Genomic DNA, 21,650 nt, shown 5'->3' with positions numbered 1-21,650 from the left:
CGCCTTAGCAAATTAGAAACTAATCAGATCTGTCAGAGGGCGGGGCTATCCCAATCCTCGGGACGAGAGAAGGTAACTGTTACCAAAAGAGTGTCAGATGAAAGCCAGTCGCCAGTTCGTGCACACCACGTATACACTGCAAAAAAACTTCAAAGGCACGCAGGTGGGCACGGGGACGTTAATGACAAAGCTCCACACAGCATTTGATTTCATCCGAGGATATCCTCTCCTCACGCTCACAAAGGAACTGATAGAGTTGGAGCTCCCTTTCTTGGTAAGTCTGTGTGCGCAGCTATGAGCTGGCTTACAGGAATGGCAGGGGGCGAATTGAGAAGGAAAAATCGCTTTATGTATGCACTGAGCGCAAGCTTTGGGATATATCATCAAATTATTTTGGCTAGGCAGCGTGTAGCGTTTTCCTGTCTGACTCAAACGAGGGATGGAACCTGCTTTGTCTAGCTAAATGAAAAGCCACATGACCATTAAGCTTGCAAGTAACGGGACGGGATGTAGGACAAGAGACTAGTGTATCATGATAAGACCCGCTGTGAGAGCGTCTTAAAGCTAGCCATACATCCGAGGGATGGATCGTCTTTTGCCTTTTTGACCTCCTTACAGATTTGTTCTCCTTATGTGGAGTAAGTTGCTTTGTTTTGTTTATCTGATGGGATAATAGTCGCTGTTTTAACGACCAATTTGGCCATGAGTGTGAAAACTACAGGATAAATAAGGGAAATACTCACTTTTTATCAACGATCCAGGGCATGGATAAAAGAAAATGTATTGCTCCAATCATCCAATGATATCTGTTATTAATGTTACCCTAAAATTGCAGGTTTGAAATGATTTAAGTAGTTTTCACTTGTTCTTCAGTTTACTGGAGGATTCTTAAGTTAACATAATCTGTTTTTAAATGTCTCACTGTTGCTTCTTTTCAACAGTTTTTCTCCACTACAAAGACATGTGATGGAATAAGGGGCCTTAAAGTGAAGAAGAGCAAACTAAGGCGCTCACAAAAACCTAACCTGCGATTGTCTTTTTGGAGTGAATCCTCTCTCCTTAACCGGATGACATGCCTTGACTCGACACCCACCGTACCATGGCAGGTTTAGTCTCCACTGTGTGTTTGGTGGTGATGCCCAAAGCTCTCATGCACACCCACAGCCAGCGTGCTGCGCTTCTGGTGGTAACGGTGTTGTTAATAGTGATCGCAGCTGACTTACCTGGGGCAGGTAAGAGAACACTTTTCCTTTTTTGCCGACTCGCACAACATGATCCACCGAGTACCTTGTGTTACATAAGTGGCACGGATCAATATCGTGTCCAACATTCAGGTAGCTTTGAGGAACAGCATTTAGAAATAATATTCCAAATTGCATCGGCACACGTTGATGTTTATTTCAGATTAAGAACGCTACAAGGAGTGTATCTGCGATTCTTTTGATGTTTAGATTTGCAAATTCTACGTCTTTTTTTGTGATTTTCACTCAATCTAACTGAATAACTGCACTAACCTGAAAGCAAATGTCAGTATTTCACACACACGTTGTCTCTTTTTGTGATACTATTGTGTTAATGTATCCATGATCCATTCTGGGTGCAATCAAGATCTTTATCTTGATGGGTTTGCTTCTGGTATAGCTTACGCTTGCTCATCCTGAGGATTGGTCAGAGAGAAATAGGAAGCCCCGAAGCTTTAGTCAGTTTCTCTATATAATGTGTTCATTGTTACAAATATGTGCTATATTTTAACAACTGATATAACCAGTAACATCCAGGAGATGCCTTTTTTGTGGGCCATTGAACTGCGTCGCTCATGTAGTTGGGGGTTGTTATTATTACAGGCTGTGTATAAGCCAACTTAACCAGTCAGCTTCCAGTCATAAGCTTGCTTTCCTTAAGTGTAAGCCACTATTGCTAACTTTTTTCCTTAAAAAGGTCCTTAATGACAAAGTCATGAGTGGTTTCATAGAAATATACATGAATTCGTTTTTATTTGTCACTTCATTTGTGGAAACAGCTTCTATGTCTGTTAGTTCACTTCGGTGTGAACTTACCACTATTATGATTTCCATGAGCAACAGTGCTTTCTGCCCTGATGCAGTCACACTGAAGACTACACAGACACATCCTTGAATCAGAAGTGACTCAGTTCCTCTTGTACGCAGAGTCTGAGGTTAAACCAACTTCCAGTAACTGTAGAAAGAGAAAATGTCTAAACCCTCCGACTTGATGGGTGCTTTGTCTGGGCTTAATTTTATTGATAGTGACATTATCCCGCTAACACACTGGCCAGTGAAAAAGACCGTGTTTAGAGGGTAGTCAAAAACTCATGATATTGGATGGTAATAGGATTATGTATTAAATGCCTGGATGAAAACCTTGTGCAGGAAATTAGGCATTAGCGAGTCTTAAACTCACACTTGTTTGATAACACCTCCATTCGTAGCTTTTTAGCACAGCTATCAGCCATTTGTTATATTGCAGTTTTTCTCAGCGTGTAGCTACAATACTATCAAATCATTTGGTCAAGCACGACATCTGATTGCATGTTTGATATATTGACATGTGTGTTATTTGCATTTGATTGTCATTTTTGATTAGCATTCAGAGATGAACATATTTCTGGTGATAGCCTTCTAAAGCATACGCTAGATATACGTCGATGGTTAACATCTGTTTGTTTATGGTTAAACATTTTAAGGCTGTTTTGTTTCTTTTTTTGTTTGTTTTGTAAGAATTCGCCTGTTTATTTTCTCATTTATTTAGCTAGTGGCTAATTCTGTGTAAAATACTGATCAAATCTGAAAGTTTCTTTTTAGTTTTTTAAATCTTATTTCAGATCAAATGTTCAAAATTTTTTTTTTTTTTTTTTAGAATTAACATTTTTTGTTTTCATGGCAGAATAGAGGAAGTAAATAACAACACCAGCAAAAAAGTAACAGCATTGATTATTAGCCATTTTCATCCTTCATGTCCTATATTTTGATAAATTGGTAAATTGGTATTACCAAGCATCATTAAAGACACTTCTCCTTTAATTTGGACAAATCTCAGGCAGCTGCTAAATCTTCCACAGTAGCCTGTTTCATTTTAAGCATTTTCCAACTCCCAACTCTTGATCGTGGCTCAAGAGTTGGGAGTTCACCTTGTAATTGGAAGGTTGCCGGTTCGAGCCCCGGCTTGGACAGTCTCGGTCGTTGTGTCCTTGGGCAAGACACTTCACCCGTTGCCTACTGGTGGTGGTCAGAGGGCCCGGTGGCGCCAGTGTCCGGCAGCCTCGCCTCTGTCAGTGCGCCCCAGGGTGGCTGTGGCTACAATGTAGCTGCCATTTGTTTACTTATTTATTTTGAAAAGTGAAGTTAGGAACTCAGCATCTTGTAGAGCCCCCTGAGGAGGAGGGACTTCGGTTCCTCTCATTATAACTTGTGATTCTGCAGATAAAGCAGAAATGGTATGGAGTATAAGAACTAGCTCTGCTAGTTATCCTTCTAGTTGGATTGGTACAGGTACCTGCCCACGTTCAGGCTGCCTACTACAGAGCAGTCTTACTTTTTGTGGAATGTAAAGCAAGAGTCGTTTTTATCTTGTGATTAAAACTCAAACAAAGCTTTGTAAAAGTGTTTAAATAAATATTGAAAAAGGAAATGCATAGAATTCAGCAATAGGGATTTTTGGATATTTGTTGGTCTGATAGCAGAAGTGCAAAATAAGGTCTGAGTGTATATTGTATTAGGTGTGTAATACAACAATATTGCTGCTTTGTTGAAAGGAAAATTTCTTTTACACAATTAAGAGGTGTAACCATTGCTGCTCATACAGCTACTTTAATGTCAGATACACTCTCTAGCTCTTATCTGGTGACATGAGGCTGTAAAATACTCGTTATCCTGCACTGGGAACTAAAATGCTTGGAATAAAGGTTCTGTTCTTCAGTTCTAGTCTGTGATTGTGAGATCACACATTTTGCTGGTCTTCACCCATCACTGTTCACTTCACTTTGTTCATCAGCAACATGACAGCTTTCCAACTTTCCGTAGTCTGCATCAACACTGATGTCACCAGTCTAACAGCTTTCCTCTTTCAGTTTCTGGGTCAAATAGAGCATGTTCCTCCAGACCCAACACCACACAGGAGACCCGTGTCCTGACTTCCGTCAGGCTTCTCCTCTTAACAGTTTCTGTTAAACAAATAGTTCGGCATGTAAATTTCATATCTGAATTTAAAAATATGGAAGATGCTGTTCTAAACTTATAAAACGCCCTTGAAATTTTACCTCAGCAGTACCTCTCTCTCTCTCCACACCACAATCACTGGCAAGTTCAGCATAGAAAGCTGCAGGCCAGCAAAGTCCTGTCTAATTACCAGTGTAGTCTGTTTCCATGTGAAATGCGATCTGTGTGGGATGACAATATGGGCATTCATTATTCATTAGAGCTGGAAGCAAGTTGCAGATCAATGTTAGAACCTATCAAAAGCCAAACACTGGGTACTTTTGCACTCACCAGGCCTGGAGGCCGAGCACAACGAGCTCCTGGGAAGCAGCCAGTGGCCGACCTTGCCTACTCACTAGCCTCTCCTACCATTATTTGGCTCTGCTGAGCGTGGTAGAAGCTGGTCTGCTGGTCAAGAGACAGCGAATGATATGACACTGACGAATATTTAACTCAACTCTCCAGTGTTATTATTAACGTCATTATTTCTGTTGATAATCGTGTCTGATAGCACACATACACATCACAGTTTTGATATAGTCGGCTGTTCTGCCAATGGCTGCACTCGACTTTGTGTAATCTTTTCCACTTGCCTGCTATTACCTGCATCTTGCTCGTGGGTTGTGATGTGAAGGTGCCATAGTCTGGCCCATGAATGTACATCTGGTAGTGATTTTGTGTACCCTTATTTTGGTGGGGGTTACCAAGGCAATTTTCCACCAGAGTATCACGAACCTACACAGCATCTTATTTACAAAAAGACTAGTTGATTTTTGTTGTTTGTTTTTTCAAAGCCAGACATTATTACTTATTAATATTGTGTTAGGATTAGATTTTACCCATTTTTTGGAGCAGATATATTCAAATAGTATAAAACAGAATTATAACAGCTGCAGTAATATTATAGAAACTGTCTGTTTGCTTTTGACTTCCTTCCTTCCATATGTGATTATTAGCATAATGTTTATTAAATTCAGCACCAAAGCAAACATTGCACTCTATCTAGTTCAATATTCTGTATTCTGCTTTTTAAAGATTAGATTTGAGAGAAATTAATAAAAAATAGTCTTATTGTTGTTAAAAACCGAGAACTCGGCTGCCTTCCTCTGCAAAAGTTATTAGTTACAGAAACACAGAGTTGTAAAACTTTCATTATTAAATACATTTCCCTGACTTTGCCTACAGTTTCTTATACCAACAGTGTGCCAGTGTCAGGAGCTTAAAATGTGCAATGCAGAGTTGATGATTTGACAGGAGGCCACATTGAGGCCATATTGCGCTGAGCACAAATCTGCTCTGATGAGCTGCAGCTGATTATTTATATATTTATCAGAGCAGATGGCTCGGTTCAGCACGGCCTTCTTTCAGCTTCTCCAGGCGAAATCATTTTGTTTTGGCCCTTTCAGGATTACTGCACCCACTTAGAAGCCAAACAGTAAGCATTTGACCCTTCAGACAAAATGAGTTATTTGAAAGCAGCTTCCTACGAGCTTTATAGGGAACTTGACCTAGCCCAGCAGACAGTGTTTGTTAATCCAGAACGTAACGTCTGAGAGTGTAATGAGACAAAATAGAAGAGGGTGCTGACTGATACAGTCCTCTGGGCCTCTCTGCTTACAATTCTTTGCCTTCCAGTCTTTAAAGAAAATCAAGACTTTAAAAGTGAATGAGCGTGTCCAGATTTCGAGTTAAATATTCAAATACATCATCATAACCTCCTTCTCTATGGTGAAAGCATCTCTTTTTTTATGCCCATCTTGCTGTTGTCTTAAAAACAAGTATTCCCTCAGGAAAAAGAAAAGAAAAACAAAGGTCACATTAATATTTGATGGTATTTTAAGTGCAGGCATGACCCCAGTCAGGTCTCATGTTCATTTTTGGTCAAATCAGAACAGTCTCTCTAACTATGAAACTTAGGCTATGTCCACACGTACCTGGGTATTTTTGAAAATGCGTTTGCACCTTTCGTCCACACGTAAACGGCGTTTTCGGTCACTGAAAACGGAGATTTCTAAAAACTCCGGCCAGGGAGGATATTTTCTAAAACTCCGTTTTTGCATTTACGTGTGGATGAGAAAAACAGAGAAAACGCAGCGTCAAAGGTGTGCGCCTTTTTTGACGTCACACTGTGCGCCACGTTATTGTTTCGGTGAAATGAATTTCTACAATACTGTTACTTGTACTCTCTGCAGTGTTTAAATGCTTACATATACACACACACAGTTACTGTCCCTCCACACATACGACTCGGTTCTGCTTCTATGCCCCAGCTTTGTTTACTTTTTCCCACCGAGGCTTCTAGACTTCTGATTGGCCAATATTTCTACACGGGTAGGAATATAGCGCCACCTGCTGCTTTGGCATGTTCCTAGCAGCGTTTTCCTTCATTTCTGCCTTTACGTGTGGACGGGATTATTTTTTAAAACGAAAACGGAAAATCTCCGTTTTCAAAAATACCCGTGTACGAGTGGACGTAGCCTGTTAAGTTTAATTTATTTCCTTTATTTGACTCTCATCGGTAACTGTAACATTTGTATCTGGTTTCTGTTTATAGGCCGTACTTTGTTGATTTAAGTCTGTTCTTTAATCTTCCACTGCTTGGTGTAAGCTGACTTCAACAAGTGTCTGCAGTGGAGAAAAAAAACTGTGTGTTTATAATAAATGTACCCTCTATAGCTCTGACGTTTGGGTTTTTTCTGTCAGGGGAGTTTCTTTCGTTTTGGCAGAGACAAATAGATCTAATAGAACTCTGCTGATAAAAACAATTAAATCTTTCCCGTCTTAAAAGCTTCCCTGATAAACCAAACGTCAGCGCTGATTGTATGACTGCTCTCAACATACACGGCTCCTGCCAACTGAAAAGCGCCAGTCACGCAACGGGCTGAGCTGAAAACAGAACCATGTGTGGGGGTGTAGTTAGCTAACATTAATGCTAAAAAGACCCTTTCTTCTGTCCTCTTTTCCCCCCGAATAATACTGCCATTAAATTACTTTCTTTTTTAGCAAAAACGAATCTGGCAAACACAGGAAATTGTGCTATTATAGCACTCCTTCACTGGTATCTCAAGTTTCTTGGTTTAAATAGACATATGTGCTTGCATGGATTAATGTCTTTGCTGTGTGTGTATTTACAAACACATCTTTGTGTTGCTATTTGGCTGATTCATATTGTAAGTAACCATATTCCAGTAATCGGTTCCTATAAAATTTCCCTGTAAAATCAGCTCTGACCAGTACAGCAGGACCACATATATCTTTGTGGGATAATTGTAGATTTTTATTTGTTTTTTTGTATAAAGACTCATGTTACTCTTAGTGTGGACTGTTTGCTGAGTCTCTTCCACTCAAAAATATGCATACTCATCCTCGCCGACTTGGATTAAAGCAGATGGAGACAGGAACACATTAATTATTATTTTCGGCCCTCGCAGACATGCTTATGTCTGTCACTTCTTACATCCCGAATCCTTTTTTCCAGGAGCACCGAGTCATTGCATTGTTTCCTCTTTCTGTTTATATGTGAGTGTCTAGTTGAATAAAGGAGACAAGTGAAAGGTATTTTCTCTGATTCTGTTCCAGACGTCAACAAGAGTGCTGTTTGCTGACAGGCATTATTAGGTCCTCTCTTTGGGCCTTGGGATCTGTTTTCATGTGAAGACAGGAATGTCAAAATAACATTTCTGCTAGCAGGATCGGTTTGTTTTAATTATTATGAGCTTCAGCATTGTGTGTGTGCAGTACAATTATAATGGATTGGGTTTGCCACTTTTTTATAAATATCTTTTTTAGTTTACATTATACATTTTTAATAAAAAACAATGTGGAAAATGTAAAAGCATAATTCTAAAATGCATTTTTCAGTCTATGTGAGCCTCGAGTCTGGCTGAGTAAAGGAGACCAGTGAAAGGTATTTTCTCCGATTCAGTTCCAGCGCAGTGCTGTCTGCTGAGAGGCATTATCAGCTCTTTGTTTGGGCCCTGGGAACTGTTTTCATAAGCAGACACCGAAGGCAAAATCACATTTCAGCTCACTTGGAGGATTTCCTTTTTGCGTGTGTGTGTTCATGATGTAGGCTTTACTATTGTGTGTGTAAAGTACAGTTATTGTACGTTGTTATCTTTTCTCCTTTTTACACTTCTACTCTGTAAACTTAATTCAAAACAGAGAATCATTCAAATTTTCAATCACTCAAAATTCCTTAAAATGATGTTTATCTGACGGTTTAAATAAAAATGCTGCATAAAATATTTAAACTTTTATCGCTGCATCATGCTCATACAAATCAACCAGCTTCTTGTGCGGTTTGGCTAAAATGGATAAATGTGTAACCTGCACACTGGTCACTGGTCTGATGCTACTTAAAAAACTTGAAGTAGGTTCTGCCTTGAGTGCAGTCTCTTCTTCTTTTGATTGGAGGGATTTTAGAGAGGATCATTACATCAGCCACCATCAGTAATAATCCCTCTCTCGTCAGAACCTTTTTTACATGATTGCTGGCAGTCGTTCAACTCCAGAGCTGCCTGTATAAACAGAAGCTGAACAAACCATCCAGAACACAGAAAGAGTGTTAATTTTGTGCCATCACTTGCTTGAATATGGAAAAGTTTTCACTCAAGCGCCTGTTGTTGATCAAAAGCAATCAGCAGATTCTGTATGTTAAATTAGAATAGAATAGAATAGAACAGTCTTTATTGTCATTTAGGGCTGCCACGATTAGTCGACTAGTCACGATTACGTCGACTATCAAAATTGTCGACGACTGATTTAATAGTCGACGCGTCGTTTGAAGCTTTGTAAGATCACAAAAGACGCAGGAATAAGTAGTAGGATTTAAGAGTGTAATAACGGACTGAAACAGAAGATGGCAGCACTGCATGTACAAGGATGCCAGCTGCCGTTAAACCCCGAAGAAGAAGAAGCTGTCCCAGAATTCATAGCGCCCAGCTCAGTTTCCAACAATGGCGGCAGCTAGTTAGTTTTAATATTACTCTTATTATTCTTTCTGGGTCACAAAATAAACGTTTAACATATTTTCAAGCGAGAATGTAGCTGTGTAAACCTCAAATATCTGCTCAGTTTATCAAGACACCACATATTTTCAAAAGCGCTCCAACGTTTTCGGAGACGTCTGTTACCCACTAGCTCGATAGCTAGCCGGGGGCTAGGCTCACTAGAGCCGTGAGAACACCGGACTCCCGGCAAATCGTCTTCAAATCCACCGCCGCCTTTCGCTACTCAGGTTAAACATATATAAGTCACTTAGATAACTTAAAAATGTTATTGTTTGGTTTTTTGTAGTATTTTATTTGTTCCTGAGTAAATCGGTTTGGCTGAGATTAAAGTTATGGTTTTTATACAGCTGAATAAACGTCAAGCAGACAGCTGATTATCAGAAGTGTGAGATGCTCTGGTGCCCCATTATATTTTAGATAGCAAGGAGTTTATTAAACTTCACCGAAACAATCTGCAAATTTCATTAAAATTTAACAAACTATCATCTTGTCTTTATTTTTAGTTAGCACATACCTTAAACACTTAAAGCTGTAAGCTAATAATAGTTATATGAGAGCAGATGCTGCTGGTGCAATAAGCTGTACGCTGTACGTCCAATGGATGATGATCTGATTAGTCGACTAATCGCAAAAATAATCGGTGACTAGTCGACTATCAAAATAATCGTTTGTGGCAGCCCTACTGTCATTGTACATGTACAATAAAATTGTGGGTGCTCCACACCAACTGTGCAGGTATAAAATACTGCAAAATTTATCTGTAAGGTTTGCTTAATGTAACGAGAAAATACCCCCACTTAAAAGTTTGCAATCACTGTTGTTGTTGTTGTTGTTGTAGTGAAACAGGTTAACGGCCAAATTCACATTTGTTTAAGTGTATGAGCACTTTTAGCCTTTTTAGCTCAGAGAAAATCTGGGCTAAAAGGGACACTGAGATCCGATGAGCTGGAATTACTGGGATGTTACGAACTTATGATTTTCAATGAATAAATGGAATTTCTGATTCCTACATGATGAGTAATGCAACTTATTCATTGGTTCAGTACGTCCTGTGTCTGTGATTAGCTTCATTGGCAGTAAAATAAGGGTACATCGCCAAAATAAACCTTGGAAATAATAATAATTTTTTAAAAAGGTGACTGCTGTAGGTGGGCGAGTGAGATTAGAAAGGGAGAAGAGAAACTGGGACACTATCATGTACGTTTGCTGAGGACTTTTATGCTCTCCTGACCTGGTGTGCGGAGGTGTCCATCTGCACGTGTCTCAGTGCTTAATCATTTCACAGGCAGGCCAAGCAATGAGCGGCCAGCCGAGTGTGACGCGCTCCTCTTTCAGGGAACAGGTGGTAGCGCAGGATAGCCTTCTAGCCCATTGTTCATTTTTTTGCGTCCTGTAATGTTAGCCCTAACTCGGGCTGCTGTCTGTCACACTGAGCCGAGGGTGTCATCAAAGATTAGCCTTCAACTATGTCGACTGTGCATATTTAAGTATTACAGATAGACAGTCAATTTTTTGTATGTTTGTAATTCAGCTTTTGCAATTTAGTGTTGTTAGATTTGTTCTAATACATCAGTAATTAAATGTTGGCTGTCCATTTTCCTTCATCCTGTCTTTACTTACCACCGTGATAATTATCATCATCATCATTGCCGACATCTCTGCAGTTATCATTATTATCATCATTCTCCTGTCAATCATTGTTTTTGTGTTTAGATGTTTTTGTCAGTAATCTGTTCTTGGTTAATAATCACAAATGTGACTGTATATGAAACACTGTGTCACTGTAATGGTGTGTTGAGCTGAGGTGACAGTTTGGGGTCTTGTTTAACAGCGTGACCTCAAACATCAGCATTGTTTTCCAACATGCTCTTATATAAAGCTTGTCTGCACTGTCTTTGCTTCTTGTTTTATATATCTGTTGCTCCAAACATCTTTTTTATCACAGCCAAATGAGTTTGACTTAATTAAGAGTTATTAGTAGTTAAAATAGCATCTTTCTCACAGTTACCTATAAAAGATTTGCTGCCACTAGATAGAATAGACTTTCATTTCTCTGCTGTGTTCTCTGTAAAGACTAGATAACTAGACGTCCTTCTATTTTGGTGTTTCTTCTGTTATTGTGTGCTCAGTGCAGTGTACACATGCGTCTGCCCAGCTGTGTGTTACATCCCTGTGGGTTCAAAGATTTGGCACAGAAACCAAGAATCTTGGAAAATGTGCAAGACAGACTCGCCTTCACAGAAGAAAGACTTGGCTTTTCTTTTCCAAGTCCTTTCCAGCATGCTCTGCTGTGTTAGCATGTTGACTTGATTAAGGTACCAGCGTAGGTTATAATTAAGCTACGAGATTTCTCCTGGGCCAAGCCAGAGGCGTCTGCTTGTATGACTCGATGCAGTAAATTGAAGATGACGGCCCAAAAATGCATTCATTTTTGTTGATGTTTTTTCTAAGCGATGCGATCTGCACTAGCGCTGTTAAAAATAGTCTTCTCCCTTAGCTTATTCTGTGGCTATTTTCAAGAGTGCATGATTCTGCAGAGCGTCTGTGAACTACAAAAAGCAGCAGCCTTTGCAGCTGCTGCTGAGTCACTATGTAGAGGCTGTTGGTGGCTAGCTTCTGGCAATGACAACAATGGTGCCTTTGAAGTCTTGCTCTGTTCAAGACCTACTTTCAGTGACAAATTTAAGACTTACAGTCTGCACCAAGTTTATTGAAAAGAGTTTATGTTTGTAAGGCTCAGTGCAGACGTGAGCCTTGCATCAAGTCATTTAGCTATCCATAAACCCAACAGCATTAATAAACATATCATTTATTGTAAGCAGGCACACTAAGTCATCCGGTCTCTGATTATCTGTGGTTGTTTTGTTGTGATGATTTTCCGCCATAAACTCGTGAAACAAAGACATCTTCATTTTTATAACCGTGTTTTTTAGTTAGTGGACAATTAAATCATCACAATAGATAAACAGCTGCCATTAACACTGGTAAAATCATTTGATTTGATAATAGGCTGGTAATGGATAATAGTTATGTTTAACTGACATTGTTAAATTCTTGCAGTATTAGTAAGACTGCCATGCATTAAAGTTGGTGAAACATATTTGTTTATATGAAAGAGGCAAACATATGCAGATAAGTGTAAAACATCTATTTTCCATTAATAATTAAAGAATTGTTCCAGTTCATGTAGGCAGTGTTAAATATGCCAGGCAGTGGCTTGTAATCAAGACTCTTCCCAAATTAAATCATGCATGATGTGCATGTACTTTGTTACGCAATATGGAGTGCTTTGGCACCTAAATAGAGTTTGAAATGCGTTGCGTAAGCGGCATTTGCTATTTCTGCATTTTGACTGCTCAAAAGTCGGCCTTAATGATTTTAATGTTGCGTGCGCACTGTAGAGGGGCTTGCTGATGAGCTGGAAATTGCACCATCCATCAGTTTGAGATCAGGTGCCATTAAAAATGGTCTTAAATGCACTCTCGAGAGTTCATTGGTAAAATCTTAAGACATATGGTCCGTGCGTGTATGTCAGCATATTCACAACTGGAACCAAAGAAATCTGTCGGCTTTTCTTTGCTTCCCCAATGATTTTCCCATCATTAGCCTGTGAGACCGTCCTTGCTCTTTTATTCTAATGACATTTTCTTTCGTTTTTGGTTTTTGTTTGTTTGTTTGTAGCCACTTAAGCAAAGGAGAGTTAAACTAGTGACTAGGTCTAATTATTTTTCTCAGGAGTCTGATACTGATAAGAACTGATACTATCTATGCATGTTTTCTGGGAAGCTATCTCCACTTTTTTATCGATCTGAAATTTAAATCTGATCAAGCTATTTTCAATATAGTATTGATTTATTGTAAGTATAAATTCATCTGGGTGCATTGTCTTCATGTTCACTGTTTGTTGCAAATGGACATCATAATGCACCCTGTTCCATTATGATGTCCTTCCATTATATTTTTTTAAACCCTTATAGATGATACAGTTGATGTTGGCCATTTCGACACCAGTAAACATAACACCAATGTTCACTAATGCAATGCTGGTCCAGTTATACAACATAGCTTAGAGTAGGCAGCCTCCCTGTCTGCCGTGAAAAGTCGTGTTTGCTCTCATCTTGGCTCGGTGTGCAACATTTTAAAATCACACATTCAACACTGACTGCATCACACGCCTTCATTCCTGTTAACAGACCAGAGTACAAAGTAAACATTCACAAGGGATGAAATTACAGTTACTGATTCATAGGGCAGGGAATTTCTTTGTCTTTTTATTACTGAAACAACCATTTTCAGCAATAAAAATTAAATGGTCAAATGATTTCTTTAGAATTAGCCTCTTTTTCAGTCATTGTCTCTCTAAATAATTTCCCCTATGTTTCCTGTACTGATACGAAGCATTGTCTTTGTTCCTCTGCAGATGAATCTCCTTTGGACTCTACACATGATCCCATGGGATTTCTTGGAGATATCCAAAGTCCTACATCATCACCATTAGCCTTACCAGACTCGCATTATACTGCCTTTGACAGTCTAGACTCACCTGGTGCCCTCCCATCCAATCCTGAACCAAGCCATGAAGTTAGGACTGCTGATAACATTAATAGGGGGCATATTGCATATGAAAACTCCAAAGTCATCATGTTAAGAGATGCCTCTGCAGAAGAGCCACACACTCTGACGACTCCAACCTTAAGACCATCTGTACCTGTGCGGGAGTCTAGGCCACAGTTTCAACGACCAGCTGAACTCTCCTTAGGCTGGAAGCTGGCGAGGTCATCTCTCTCAGAAGCTCAAACAAAGTCCCAGCTACAGCCTTGGGAAAATATATCCATAACATCAGTAAAGCCTTCTCCAACGCCCCAGCTAGGTCTTAATTCTGAGAAAAGGATGACCTTCCAACCTGAAGGGCCTCTCGGGCCACCCATTCAGACTTTCACAGACCTTTTAGCAGAGGACTCACATATGAAACCAATGTATGCAGACCAGCTGAGCTCCAGTAATCCCCCACTGGAAAACAAACATGTATATGATATAAACATGCTACCCAACCCAGATGAGATTCAGTCTCCTGGCTACAAGGTGCCTTTCATCACCCCCCACCCTGCATCACCTTCATCTGAACCCACAGAGCTCTCTCCAGAGGACTTCTACCCCACCAACACCATGGAAGTAGACTGGGGGTCTGGGGACTACTTGGAGACAATGTCTTTTTTCAATGCAGATAGAGAAGACTATTCTCTGGTCACCAAGGTGCCCTCTGACTCATATGATCTAGAAGACTATACAGAAACTTATGACACGTCCTTCCCTTCCAGAGTGGGCATATCTCCCTCATCGCTGAATCCTCTGTACGTTTCCCCTTCCCCCAGCCTCGTGACAGCGTACAGCACCGTAGTTTCTCCTAGATCTACTTATCCTTCCTCATTTTCAGCAACAGTTCAGTTTTCCCTGGAACCTACTCCAACACCTAACAGTGACGTGCCTGACGTTTCAGACGTAGATTGGTCAGATACGTACACAATCCAACCGACAGATGTCCTTTTGCCAGATATGAACAGCTTGGAATATTATAACAATCAGCTGACCAAGGAGAATAACGGTTCAGAAAGTGTAGCTGAACACAGGGGGAACATTACTGTGGTGTCCATCAGGACTACAGACAGCACACCTAACAACAGCTTCAGCAATGATACAAAAGTGATTGAAGAGGAGTCCTCCAGTGATCTCTCGGGGCTTGAGCCTCATGATGAAACGAGCTTTGTAGTAACCACAGAGGAGAGTCCTCAGGTGGCAAATGCCTCTCAGCCTTTTCTTGATCCTTCCATAGTCCCAACGCATTCCCTCCACTCCTTTTCTTCTTCGGATGGTCAGGTGTCCACCACAGATTGGTCTGCACATACAAACAACGTTGGCCTGGATAGCACTTCAATTACAGAAGCTGTGCAACCAAGTACAACACCTTTGCTGCCAGACGATTTAAATTTTGCCTCCTCTCTTACATATGTTCATTGGTATGTTACAGAGTCTCCCCCAAAAAGTACTATGGATGCAACTGCTGTCTTAACTGCAACTATAGACTTCTCCCCTGTTCCCACTGAGCCTGCTGCCAATAGCACAGCCGGTACAACAGAATTAGCTCCTGAAGAGTCTGCTTTTACAAATGATCCAACTCTCAATGCAACTATAGTTTCAACTGAATCCACGCCTCAGAATGTGACTCTGCCCCCTCCATTTGTGATGGGCGATCAGGGGGTGACTGAAGATGGAGTTGACACCTTAGCCACACTGACCTATATCCCAACCAGTAGTGCAGTTAATAAAGTCTCTACTACACCCACAAGTACACCTGCCACAACTACTCCCCATCAAGCCACAACCAGAATTACTGCCACCTCTGAAGCCTCAACTATTGTCAACGTCATCTCTACCACTGTTGGTAAAATCACAGCTATAGCACCAACATCAAGATCGTACCTCTGCAACGTTAACAAACCCGCTTATTTGATCAGGATCGGTAAGTTAGGCATTTAATTTGTTTTGTCTTACTTAACTGTGCACAGCTTGAAAGAGTTATTTATAGACAGTAGAGTATGCGAGAGACATTGACCATTAGCTTGTGCTTTTTTCACAAGGTTTTCCAGCCGGGGCCACTGTAGGATATGCTAAATCTCAGGTCAGAGACATATTGAAAGGGGAATTTAACAAATCAGTGGAACTGCAAGTAAGTTTATTAAACATGTTTCCATATATTTTAAATAATGCAAGGTGTCAACCATTTTTTGCAATTAAGAAAAATATGGGGGGAAAATGGGTTAGCGCTGTTGCTGCACAGCAAGAAGGTCCTGAGTTCAATTCCACTATAAGCCCGGGGTCTTTCTATGTGGAGTTTGCATGTTCTCCCCGTGTTTGCGTGGGTTCTCCCCAGGTACTCCGGCTTCTTCCCACAGTCCAAAGACATGCACTTAGTGGGGATAGGTTAATTAACCTATCTAAATTGCCCAGGTGTGAATGCAGGCGTGAATGTGAGTGCGAATCCTTGTCTGTCTCTGTGTGTTAGCCCTGCGACAGACCTGTCCAGGGTGTATCCCACCTCGTGCTCTGTGACAGCTGGGATAGGCTCCAGCACCCCCCGCGACCCTGAAAAGGATAAGTGGAAGCGAATGGACGGATAATAATAATAATAATAATAATAATAATGTATACTTTATTGATGCATTTAGCCCATTCACTCAGTGAAGCAGTGGGCAGCCACTATTCAGGTGCCCAGCAATGTGTAGGGATGGTACATTGCTCAGGGGGTTCCTCAGGGTAGCCATTCAGTGGATTCAAACCCCCGACCTTCCGATCATGGGGCGACCACGCTACCTGCTAGAGGTGGGAATCACCATACATCCCACGATACGATATTATCACAATACTTAACACACGATACAATATTATTGCAATTTTTAAAAATATTTTGCGATATTCAGATTCTGTACATAAAGGTAAACTTTATCAATATTCATTTTATCTAATATCAAAGTCTCGCACTCAGTCTTTCTCTCATTTCAGTTTTATTGTTGACAAACTGAACGGTTTGTATTACAGTCTAGTCCAACTTAACTGAATCAACCATCTGGTACAATTATAGCTATTCTGAACTATGCAGTTTATGAAAACTATGCAGCCCCTTCAGCAACTGAAGAATTTGAAAGTAAATTAAAACAAAATATAATTTTACATTAAATAAAAAAGTTTTAAACTTAATTAAAATAAAACATGTCTTAAATTAAAATAAGTAAACTGTCATGTTTATTGCTGCCAAAAACAAGTTAAACACATTTGGACAGTGAAGGAATGTCAGGATTCTTGCTCAGAAAAAGGATCAACATGCTCTGAAGTCAGAGCACAAAAACCTTTTTTGTAACAAAATATCGATTTCTGCTGTCCCTGTATCGATACATTATTAGCAAACAAAATATCACGATACTACACAGTATCGATTTTCCCCCACCCCTACTACCTACTGAGCTAGATGTTGTTCGATTTTTGAGCAATTGAGTGAACGGAGTTGTAATGGCTCACACAGAGTGTGGGTGTAAATTGGTGGTACGTTTATGTAGATTGTGTTTTTGTGATTGTCACAGCGCCACATACAAACTCAGCTAGGCCACTTCTGTCACATTGAGTTCCAGACGATACACAGCCTATTTAACATAAGTTACTTAATGTACAGTGTGTGTCTCTTTAATACAATTCATTTCTGCTTTTTTAATGTAGGTTGTGGATCCACCACCAAAATTTGTGTTTCGAGTGGTGTCGGGTCCGGTCGTGTACACAGGCATATCTGTCGTCAATGCACTGAGGAGGTCGGGGCGCCGCTTCTTGTCTGTTTCTCCAAACTGGTCGACGCCAGATAGAAATTATCAAGTCCACTCAGGTGAATGACCTTTTGTTGAGTCTTTTTCCGAGGGCACTTGAAGCATTTAGCAGAATTTGAAATATTGTGATGACCTTTATTTTTTAAGCTCAGTCAGAAAGTGTTCAATTCGTCTGTGCAGTGTTGCAGTTTGTTCCTGGCCACGTAGACGTGCGGTTCTGCAACTTCAGTGAGAGCATCGAGAGAGGTTTGACCAGGGCCTTCGCCGAAGTCCGCAGGCGATCAAAGGAGTCGACTAATTTCACAGTGCATGTGAGTGGCACAAAGTGAGGGAAGCCATGGGCAGTCATGGAGGTGCATTCCAGCTGGGATGTTTTCATTAGGATGCTTTCATTGTGGCTTAGGATCTAAAAGAATCTGAAAAAATTACATATTTAATTTCTTATCAACTTGACCAAATACAACAAAAAGACTTTTAAAAAATATCGAGTTTTTACTCAAAGAAAAAAAGCTGAAATTGTTGTTTGTTCACTAAGCTGACCAATACAAATCAAGTCATTTCACTCACTGATCTGTGGTATTCTTTATGCACTGCGTGTTTTAAGAGATTTATCCTGTTATTATCTAAAAAGGCTGAAAGTAAAGTATTTGTAATTGACAGTGTTTTATGAGCATTATAGAAAAAACAAAACAGAGAGCTAGGGCTGGGCGATATGGCCTAAAATTCATATCACGATATAATTTGAAGCATGTGCGGTAACGATATATATCACGATATATTCTTTTCTTCTGTATAACGTATTTTCCACACTATAAGGCACACTTAAAATCCTTTTTTTTCTCAAAAATGGAGAGTGTGCCTCATGTATGAATTCTGGTTGTGCTTACTGACCTCGAACAGATTTTGGCTGCAGAAATCTGTTTAAAAAAATGTTTTAGTATAACTTTGGTAAGCCGCACTGCTTGATCGTCAGAGCATTACGGCTGCCGTAGTGAGGAGCTTCGCGGAGTAATCTGGGTCCAAAACTCCGTCAATTCAGGTCCCAAAGTCAAACAAACACTAAGAGTTAAAAACGGTCTAAATTCTTTAATCTTTAATAAAATAATCAGCGTTGCTGCTTTATCGGGTGTAACAATTAAGTTTAACATCCAGGCATCCATGAAAACAGAGGTTATTAAATTTAATGGAGTTAGAAGTTAGCAGGAAGTTAGCTCGCTAGTTTCCACCTAAACATTTCATACCATGTTCTGACTGAGAGATTTTTGAAACTAATTAAAACGTACAGCTCTGCTACCACTTCCAACATAAATGAAGACAGAAAACTAAACAGCAGTGGCGTTTGCAGGGTTACTGAAGTTGGACTACCTCATATATAATGTTGTGCTACGTTATTGCTAGCGACACAGCTATGTTAGCATAACATTAGCACAGTGAAGCTGGAGGATGAACGCCAACTTTTTTTCCACTCGATAAAAGTTAACGTGATGCTATACACGGGCCAAACTTCAGTCAGGAGAACAACTGAGATTATTCATCCACAATACGAGGTTAGTTATTAATATACTGCAACAACATGGGACTAGAACAGCTGCGAGAGAATTCAACATTAATGAATCAATGTTACGGAAGTGGAGGAAGCACAGTTTTTGGTTTTCCCCATATTTCAAAAGTGCTTCATCTCTTTGCTATGACTGTCGGCATAATTTGCAGATGATAATGGTTTTAGCCACTGCGATGCCACCACAAACCACAGACAGCATCTCTACAGAGAATGCTGCACATGTTACTGAGAAGCACTGTAATAGTAGACACAATGTAACGTCCATGTAATGCAATTTTGCAGGAGCAAAAGCCATCGCTCTGCATTTTGCTTCTTTTGGAAAGGAGCAACTAAGTGCTCTGTCTCTCCAAAGTATGGATGCTTATGGTCATTTTGGGTTATGATAGTTATTGCCAAATAAATGCAGCACAGAGCTTATAATTAGATGCAAGGATTTAAACCCAAGTGTTCTTGTGGACACTATACTCACTCCTTGGTCTACTCGTTGTTCATCTTACCATAACTCGTGAGCATGACCCAAGTGTTTTTCACATGGCTACTTCTTTTTAAAGGGCTTCATGCTCTAGTTGTTGAGTATTAAAGTAGATTCATTTTTGTTACTAAAGAGGTTATTTGGTCACATGTAGTTCTCTTTTCAGAGGGGATCTAATTGTAGGTCTTTAAGACACAGATACTACTTTAACAGTAAGATAGAGAATGTTTTGTTCGTTTTAATATGTGTTTTTTCTGTTTCCTGTAACACTACCACTGTGTTTCAGATTGTAAACATCACCATGGCTGCTCCCATATATGAGGAACAAGGACTAGCGAGGAAACCGGTGGACATTACTTTCACTGTTCGCAGTTCAAGGAGTTATCTGATGGGGTCAGAGATTAGCAGTGCTCTAATGAAACTCACTATGGTGGAATTCAGCTATTACATGGGCTTTCCTGTACTGCAGATCGCTGAGCGTGAGTACCATGCTGACTGTATTTGAACTATTTCCATTTTTATATTATCAGTTCTGTATCTGGGTTAGCTGGGAAATTCTGAGCGTACTCTGATTGTGATCGCCAACAATGAATATGAGTAAAGGTCACAGCACTTATTGATTAATTTTATCATTTTTTTCCACTAGCTTTCCATTATCCAGAGCTGAACACCAGCCAACTGCTTCGCTCTTCCTGGGTTAGAACAGGTATGATTTTGAATTATTTTTGTCAGTCTTACAGTTCATGTAAAGCAGTTACTACAGAGCATATTACTTCTGCTGTGTGTATGTGTAGTACTCCTGGGTGTGCTGGACCAGAAAGTGGGTGAGAGGACCTTTCAAGCTAACATGGAGCGCCGGTTGGCCCTGTTACTCGGTGAAGCAGTAGGATCAGTCAGACGGGTGAAAAGGGCCACCACCATAGGCAACAGTAGTGTTCAGGTAATATGCTTAATAATCAATAATCATTTTACTCAGCTTATATTTACAGCTCCGTAGCCCCAGGCTCACTAGGCCCCGTTCCACATGCCACGAATGTAAGCCATATCTTTATTTCAGAATAAATATTTCATATATGTAATCACATAAAAAATGCAAAGAAATGTCTTATTTCTTTGTGTTCCGTGACTCCCACTTTCATTCTCTTTGCAACTAAGCTTTAAGCTCTTTCAGGGTCACAAATACTTTTTTACTTTTTACATTTCTTGTTCCCTATATAACAAAACTTCTAAAAACTCTGCAGAAGCATCCTTCCTTGTACCATTTGTACCATTATACCCTGATACAGGCTCTATCTTGCCACCTTTTCTGATTACAGAGGGGTCATTATGTGAGTGTGACACTGTTTGTAACCAGTGAAAGCCTTAGTGCTTTACTAATCAAGCTCTAGCTTTTGTGGGTCCTCTCTGCACCTGCTCATCTCCTCTCTAAGGGGACAGGATACGGCTCGATCTCCATGGCAACACCATCCCATTCATCTCAGGGGCAAGCCATTCAAAGACCACAACCTCATGTTGCCTATTTTTTTGTCCTTATCCCAGTCCTCCTCATACTCGATGGCTCCTAAGAGCATATCAGTTAATAATTGTGTCGTTTTCTCGGTCTGTATCCTGCTGTTGGGGGGCTAAAGAGTCAAAAAGTGAATGTTTGTCACAGGCACAGAGACAGTGGTAGGTAAAGATTCGGAAATCAGAAGAGAAGCAGAAAATTCAAACAAAAGTAACTGGTCAAGCTGAGACAAGATGACTGTCAGTGCTAAATATCATCATGTCCATCCATTTAGGACCTTTGTTTTTGCCTCGGTGAATTCTACAGAATAATATAGAAAAGAGAAGCACATCAGCGGTGAACCTTTGCTGTCTGCATTTCTGCTAAGATTAGATCTCTAATTTTAGCTCTGGCATCCTTTCTGCTCTTCCAAATGATATTTTTTCAAATCCATAAATATGATAATGTGTTATTCACGGAAGCCTCATTGTGCGGTTACGTTCCATCCCCTCTTGATAGAAAGCTGTTATATAAGAAGC

General features: G+C 40.1%; 1 protein-coding gene across 3 annotated transcripts in view; it reads left to right on the top strand.

Annotated features, from left to right (window-relative positions):
• The first annotated feature begins 76 nt into the window (after positions 1-76).
• LOC102799331 (UPF0606 protein KIAA1549) overlaps positions 77-21,650 on the top strand; it is a 43,559-nt gene continuing 21,985 nt past the window's right edge. For 2 of the 3 annotated variants that reach the window (XM_087842861.1, XM_087842859.1), the window contains exons 1-9: positions 77-274; positions 942-1,232; positions 13,647-15,743; positions 15,862-15,950; positions 17,492-17,651; positions 17,773-17,903; positions 19,912-20,104; positions 20,272-20,331; positions 20,420-20,565. In XM_087842861.1, coding sequence (XP_087698987.1) covers positions 1,100-1,232; positions 13,647-15,743; positions 15,862-15,950; positions 17,492-17,651; positions 17,773-17,903; positions 19,912-20,104; positions 20,272-20,331; positions 20,420-20,565 — 3,009 coding nt within the window. In that variant the 5' untranslated portion in view covers positions 77-274; positions 942-1,099. Of the gene's footprint in view, positions 275-553; positions 639-941; positions 1,233-13,646; positions 15,744-15,861; positions 15,951-17,491; positions 17,652-17,772; positions 17,904-19,911; positions 20,105-20,271; positions 20,332-20,419; positions 20,566-21,650 lie in introns of those variants that run through there. The other variant, XM_087842860.1, reaches the window with a different exon arrangement.

This window comes from Neolamprologus brichardi, chromosome 7 (genome assembly GCF_056152115.1).
Source record: "Neolamprologus brichardi isolate AB-2024 chromosome 7, ASM5615211v1, whole genome shotgun sequence".
NCBI lineage: Eukaryota > Metazoa > Chordata > Actinopteri > Cichliformes > Cichlidae > Neolamprologus > Neolamprologus brichardi.
This window is presented reverse-complemented; position numbering and strand designations above follow the sequence as displayed.